Raw genomic sequence first — 7,466 nt, 5'->3', positions numbered from 1 at the left:
AACCTCACTGCAGACCTACAGAACCTCACTGTAGACCTACAGAACCTCACTGCAGACTTATAGAACCTCACTGCAGACCTACAGAACCTCACTGCAGACCCACAGAACCTCACTGCAGACTTATAGAACCTCACTGTAGACCTACAGAACCTCACTGCAGACCTACAGAACCTCACTGCAGACCTACAGAACCTCACTGCAGACCTACAGAACCTCACTGTAGACCTACAAAACCTCACTGCAGACCTATAGAACCTCACTGTAGACCTACAGAACCTCACTGCAGACCTATAGAACCTCACTGTAGACGTACAGAACCTCACTGCAGACCTATAGAACCTCACTGTAGACGTACAGAACCTCACTGCAGACCTATAGAACCTCACTGCAGCTGTATAGCATATCACTGCAGTTCACCAGAACCTCACTACATACCAATATAACCTCACTGCAGCTGCTTAGAACCTTGCTGTAGACCAATAGAACATTGTGTAGTACTCCATTTTACCTGTGAATAAAATTGCAGCCTCACAGAACCACACTGGAGCTCAGTAGAACCTTGGTTCTCTAACCTCTCTGCCCCCTCTCTCTCAGGCCACGGTCACAGTCACTCTCTTTTTAACGGCAGTCTGAATCACGGACACAGTCACGGAGGACACAACCACCAGAGCAAACATGGAGGACACGGACACGGAGGACACGGACACAGCCATGACAGTCATGACAGTCATGGACACAGTCATGGAGGACACGGACACGGAGGACACGGACACAGCCACGAGGAACCACACTGTCACGGTGAGAGTCTGTTACTGACCCCAGGTCGTTGACGGCTTCACACTGTTTACAGCCTGCACTGAGACTCATACAACAACAGCAACAACACAATGATCTGTGTGTTATTAGTTACAATGCATTGTTTCTTCATTATTGTATTGTATTATCTGATTCAAATTTATACAGAAATGGATACCAGAGGATACATACATACATATATATATATATATATATATATATATATATATATAAACGTACAGTATATACATATATGTATGTGTTTGTGTGTATCAGATGTGATTGTCGTCCGCACTGACTCGTCTCTTCTTCTCTCAGATGAGCTGTTCCACACTCCGGGGAAAGGTTCAAGTAAACAGATCCTTCAGGGTGAGTCCACGTAACGTCTCAGGTCACAGATGGATCAGAACATCAACAACAACAAGTGGACACGTTTTTTATTCAGATGGTCACTCATCTTAAAATACATTTTTTCACAGATTTAAACAAATAGGGGCTGAAGTGAGACACACACACACACACACACACACACACACAGTCTGTTGACAACAGTAAAAGACAGGAGACATAATGAAGTCAAATGGACCGAGGCAGGACTTGTGAATGTCTCAGCTCAGTCGTTGAACCTTGTCCAGTAAAAACCTAACAAGCTTCCTTTAGCTTCACTGAGCCACCAGGGGGCGCCACACACCATCACTCTGACCTGAAGAAAATCAGGTGTTTTTGTGTTTGTGTTGCAGGCGTCCTCCTCCACATCATCGCTGACACTCTGGGCAGCATCGGTGTGATCATCTCTGCTCTGCTGATGCAGAAATACGACCTGATGATCGCCGATCCCATCTGCTCCATGCTGATCGCCATCCTCATCGGAGTCAGGTGACCCACACACACGTGTCCTTCACCCAATCATCTCGTTATTCTGGATAACGATTGACAGGTCTAGAGGTAGAGACGTTGTTTGAGGGGTAAGACTTTTTTTGGGGGGTTAGGGTGGGGTTAGGTTGGGGGGTTGGGGTAAGGGAATGTATTGTCAATGAGTGTTATCCACAGGGAGAGTGAAGCACTGTTCTCCACAACATCTCCACTGACCAACAGAGCCACTAATTGACCCCCAGAACCTCCTCATTCACCAGTAGAACGTCTACATGAGCCTTCTAAAGCGTTCCCAGATTAACTTTATTGCCATTAGAACATCTTAAAGGACCCAAAACCTTCTCAGGGACCACTACAACCACCACAAAATGCATGAAAACTTAAAATATAACCTCATCAAGGACACAAAGAACCTCCAGTGACTCATAGAACATCTTTAACAACCAACTCCAACTTAGTAGAGGGCCCCTAGAACCCCTTCAGTGACCTGGAAAATGCTTTAAAGAACCTCCTCCTCCTAAGATCTGCCTAAAGGACCCCTAATCCTCTCCAATGACCACTAGAACCTCTTAAAGAACCTATTGAACCCCTGCAGTGGTGACTAGAACATCCCAGATGACCCCTAGAACCTCCTCAGTGACCATTAGAACCTCTTGACGGAAACCCAGAGCTCCCTGATAAATAACGAAAATGTGAAGTTGGTGTAACTTTGGTGTTTTCTGGCATTACCAACTTGCAGCTTTAAAATGTCGTAGTAGCAGTGAACACAGCATCAGAGGAACGTTGAAGTCACCACATGATGATGTTAAACACTCCAGGTTCAGTTCTCTGGAAGTTTGTTTCCACAGAACTGACCTGAGAGATCCAGTAAAACCTGATGGGTTCTTTACAGTACAGTTCCCACTCATTTAAAGAATGTGTACTTAGTCGTTAATGGGCTCCCACACGCCAAACCACCGGCATGGACTTGGAAACGGTCCTGTAGTCCGGTCTGGTCCTTTGGTCCTGGGGATGTAAAAGCAGTGGTCAGATTTCCCAGAAGCCGCGGTGATAGATGGAGTTGATGTGCTGATGTGGTCTGATAGGCTGGAAGTGAATGCAGCTGCACATTTAAAGCGTCAGCAGAGCGAGGAGCCGAGCGGAGCTGTGGTCAGCTCAGAGTCCTGCACAAACCACAGGCATCAGGTTACTGCAGCTGGAAACTGCTGCAGGCACAGTCCACAGCAGGACTCAAAACCTCCAGAGTCCTCACGGGATCTGAGCTGAGGACTCAGACCAGAACCTCCAGATAAAAATCAAGCGTTTGTAGAAAACTAGTTCAGAACCAGCTGCTACTCAAACTCAGGTGTTGGTAGTAGTAAGGCAGTAGTACTAGTAGTAACTGTAGTATTAGTATTTGTACTAGTACTAGTATCACATTTCAGTAGAACTATAAGCAGCAGCTCATTTAGAGTTGGGGAGTATTTGTTCTTCTGAGTGTTCAGGTCGTGTGATGCACTGTAGTAGTAACTAGTAGTAGTAGTAGTAGTAGTAGTAACAGTAGTAGTAGTACTGATAGTATAATTGTATGGTCAGTGTTGTGATGCTCAGTCCACCTTCACCATCCCTCTGTGACCTCTGATCTCTGACCCTCAGCGTGGTGCCTTTACTGAAGGAGTCCATCGGGATCCTGATGCAGAGAACTCCTCCCTCACTGGACCATGCCCTGCCAGAGTGTTACCAGAGGGTGAGCACCGACCACACCCTCATAGAACCCACCCCCAACAAAACCTGGAACACTGTTGTCCAGGTGTCTGCAATATCCAGCTTTCTGTGTGATGGACAGGTCTAATTACTGGTTTGTCGTGTTGCATTCAGGTGCAGCAGCTGCAGGGAGTGTACAACCTGCAGGAGCCTCACTTCTGGACTCTGTGTACTGACGTTTACATCGGAACTTTAAAGCTGCTGGTTGCCCCCGACGCTGACACCCGCTGGATCCTCAGCCAGACTCACCACATCTTCACACAGGTACCTGAACGCACCACACATTAACGTTACCCTGGAAAATACTTGATACTCGATACCATCTTTGATACCACGGGGAGAAAAAATGACCTTAACCCTTTTTTTAATAAAGATTAGAACAATACAAACAATAATATCAATGACAACACTATTTTATGTTGTCTGAGGTAGTGCAAAAAAAACAACAGTAACCTTAATGTAAGGTGTGTGTGTGTGTGTGTATATATATATATACACACACACACACATATATATACAGAGTTGGGAGGAGAGGCTGCCGCTGTTTCTGTCACGTTGCTGGTCGACTTTTCTCAGCTTCAGTCTGGGACTTTAAGAGAAATATAACACTTTTCAGAAACAAATAATTGTTATCCTGTTAAATTAAAACTGTCTAGTAACGTTACAGACGGGCAGGACTGATAACGTTTGCTGCCTAGATGCTGCTAGCTTAATGGTAACTTAACAGACAGCTAATGTGGCTATCAGCTAACTGCTTATAGTTAAACAGCTAACGTTAACATGTGCCGCAGGCCAGGTCAAATAATAATGCAAAATCATTCCAAACGGCACTTTTGCCTTTTTCAATTTCAACTAAAACAGGTTGTGAAGGTTCTTCAGCAGCAGCACTCGCCATGTTAATTTAGCTTTATGCTGGAGACACCAGCTCAGTGTGGGGGGAGGGGCTGTGTGCCTGTCTGTCTGCAGCTCTGCTGTATGAAGCGAAAACGGCACTGTTGGTATCGATGCTGTTGCAAATAAGTATCTGACCTGATACTAATTTTTAGTATCGATTAGGATCTGAGTATTTCTTTTCTTTGACAACCCTACTCACCTGTTGTCCGTCCACAGGCCGGCATTCGACAGCTCTATGTTCAGATCGACGTTGCGGCCATGTAGAAGCTCCTGCTCCTCTCGACACTTGGGACCAATCACATTTCAGTCTGCTGCTGCAGGTGACCCCTGACCCCCCCTCCCCTGCGAGTCACTGCAGACAGACTGTGACTAGAATTTTAGGTGGGGGGGGTGTGTCACTGTGAACTGTGACCAGATGAACTCGAACAGCCCCTCCCTACCAGTTTTTATGTTAATATACCTGTCTGTGTTGGTGGGCAGTGCCCCCCCCCCCCGCCCCCCCGGGACAGAGCATTCTTGCTAAGTGCCTTCATCATGAATCAGAGACAATCTGAGGCCGTGCCCCTTCTGTGACATCACTGCTGGGACCAGACTGCTGCCAGCTGATTGGTCCATGGTGAGTGTGTGTGTGATGTCACTCCATGTTTTTAACGTGCCAAACCATGTGACCAGACCATGTGACCGGTCGGAGGGTTTCAGTCTTTTTTCAACTGTAATAAATGATTCAGTTTCTCTGAGCTGATTGTTATTGATCTACAGCTTGATTGATGACATCGCATCAGTTTTATCAGGCTTAATTATTTCAGTCTGAGGAGGCAAAGAGCAGCTGATTTAACCATCATTTTATAAGCACCTGCACGCCTCATTGTCAAGCTGGACGATGCATCAATCGATCGTCTAAACCTGAGACACAGAAACTGTTCATCCGACACCTCCCTCTGAGGAAACACCTGGATATTTTGGAGGGAAAATCAGACCAGAGGAGAAACTGTGTAACAAGGTTTCTGTGTCAGATGTTTATTAAATTGTTGTCAAACCTTTTCACCTGGTGTCACCTGTGATCTGATCACACCTGAGCAATTATCAGCACAGGTGTGAGCTGAAGTTATAGGAACCAGTTATCACATCTTTATACTGATTATATGGGAGACATGGGGGGAGGGACTCTTTAAGTTCTTGGAGGTTTTTGGACTCACGTGTTTTCATGTGATCCAGATCACAGGTGAAACCAGTTCCACAATATTCAACATTAAATCAGATTCATTCAGGAAAACTGACTCGACTGATTCATTATGTCACAAAGACACAGATACCTGGTGTGTGAGGACAGATCACAGCTGATCAGATGCTCTGACATCATCATCACCAGAGACAAACTGGATCAAGTCGACATTAAAGTGTAAAATGTGTGTAATTTAACAGTCAAACTGGATCAAACATCTGGTCCAGATGTTGCTTTCAACCTCAGAGTCCTGCAGCTGTGTCTGTGTGAGGTCCAGGTCTAAACCATCACTGAGGACTCTGTTGGGTAAGGCTGCTGGTCCTCTTGACTCCAGGTCACACAGACAGACAGGTGTGTGTTATGAGGTGTAGGTGGAGCTGTCGATCATGTGCAGGTGCTCCAGTGCGTTTGGTTCTGCGTTCACTCGCAGCATTTCCACCTCCAGCGGGTGGAGTTGAGCCGTCACGACCAGTGAGTGGAGCGGAGCGCCCAGGTCACATGACAACAGCTGACGCAACGTCGCCACACGGATCGTCTGGTCATCTGCGCCGAGTCGGGCCACGCCCACACACACTGTGTCCTCTGTCACACCTGTGGGGAGAGGGGGAGGGGCATATTTTGGGATGCTTGCAAACATTAGCATGAAAGGCTAGGTTAGCTTCCTGTGATAAGGTAGTATAGTATTAAAATGTCACATAACATGTAGAAAAAAGTTTGAGAGAAAAAGTCTCATTTAGATAAAAACAAAGTTTTAATATTTAAAGTTAAAAGTCAAAATAAATTAGAGAAGAGGACAAATTCATTACATAAATTTCACCTGATTTATTAATTTCTTTATTAAAAGATCAAAGGTCACCTGAACTGTAAACCTGCAGTGATGTCACAGTGTACTCCAGGGTGTGTCAGTACACTGTGACATCACTGGTGGGCGTGGTTTCTCTTTAAAACCATCTTTAAATCACTTGTGAGTTTCACCTGTGTTCAACCAAATCAGATGAGAGCTGATCAGGTAAGACTCACCTAGCTCCTCCCCCTCCTCCCTCTTCCTCTGGATGATCTGGATCAACTGATCTGCCGCCTGGCTGACCGTCATGAAGCGAGGAGGCTCATAGATCTTCTTCCCTCTGGAGTTCAGATCCACATAAAACAGGATTAGTTCAATTCAACAAACTACACAATCAAAGATGTGACCCTGATCCTGATCAAGTCCTTGATCCTGATCTAGACTCACGGTCATTGATTTTCTAATCTGATTAAATTGAGAAAAAAGCAAAAATGGCTTCCTGTGTCAAATTCGACTGACCCAGTCCAGTCCAGTCCACTAAAGCTCGATTTTAAAGATGCAGGTCTGGACTAGGTTCAGGAATCAGTTTAGTCTTGATGCTTCACTGAACGAGAACACTGATTTCTAACGACGGACCAGGACTGAGTCTTGATGTGGTTCTGACTGAGGGGTGGTTTGGGGGGGGGGGGTCAGCAGAATCTCTGTGGCTCAGATTTTTCTGTGAGCTCATCTCGCCGCCACCGCACGTGTTCACTGAGGTTCACCTCAAAATAACTGAGAAATGACATCATCACCAACAGACCAGCACTGCTACTCTCTCTGAACCTAGAGGAGGACTGGACCTGGACCTGGGAGGGATTCATGTGGATCAGAATGTGGTTCTGGTTCTTACCTCATCATGTTCTCGATGCTCTGCTCTTTCACTTTGATGTCTGTCAATATAAACACAGTAGAAAACATTAGATCCAGAGAGTCTGAGACAAGAGACTCAGTGTGTGAGCTGATGGACGAGCGTCTGTGTTCATGGTTTTAATTCTATTATTTCCTCTAATGAACATTAACACAGAGCAACCAGCTGAGACACACACACACACACACACACACACACACACACACACCAGCTCCCACAGGACTGTTTGTTTGGGGGGGGGGGGG

General features: G+C 45.8%; 2 protein-coding genes across 2 annotated transcripts in view; one reads left to right on the top strand and one right to left on the bottom strand.

The window, feature by feature from the left end:
• The window catches only part of slc30a7 (solute carrier family 30 member 7), a 9,045-nt gene extending 3,467 nt beyond the window's left edge, over positions 1-5,578 (top strand). Inside the window, exons 6-11 of the mRNA XM_023424210.2 lie at positions 595-798; positions 1,114-1,164; positions 1,536-1,671; positions 3,304-3,394; positions 3,526-3,675; positions 4,522-5,578. Of these exons, the coding sequence (XP_023279978.1) occupies positions 595-798; positions 1,114-1,164; positions 1,536-1,671; positions 3,304-3,394; positions 3,526-3,675; positions 4,522-4,569 (680 nt within the window). The 3' untranslated portion in view covers positions 4,570-5,578. The remainder of the gene's footprint in view (positions 1-594; positions 799-1,113; positions 1,165-1,535; positions 1,672-3,303; positions 3,395-3,525; positions 3,676-4,521) is intronic.
• The window catches only part of dph5 (diphthamide biosynthesis 5), a 6,682-nt gene continuing 4,522 nt past the window's right edge, over positions 5,307-7,466 (bottom strand). The window contains exons 5-7 of the mRNA XM_023424212.2: positions 7,204-7,243; positions 6,548-6,651; positions 5,307-6,118 (exon numbers count right to left, since the gene is read on the bottom strand). Coding sequence (XP_023279980.1) covers positions 5,886-6,118; positions 6,548-6,651; positions 7,204-7,243 — 377 coding nt within the window. The 3' untranslated portion in view covers positions 5,307-5,885. The remainder of the gene's footprint in view (positions 6,119-6,547; positions 6,652-7,203; positions 7,244-7,466) is intronic.

This window comes from Seriola lalandi, unplaced genomic scaffold (genome assembly GCF_002814215.2).
Source record: "Seriola lalandi dorsalis isolate HSWRI2012SDOR001 ecotype SW California unplaced genomic scaffold, Sedor1 jcf7180002054722, whole genome shotgun sequence".
Lineage (NCBI taxonomy): Eukaryota > Metazoa > Chordata > Actinopteri > Carangiformes > Carangidae > Seriola > Seriola lalandi.
This window is presented reverse-complemented; position numbering and strand designations above follow the sequence as displayed.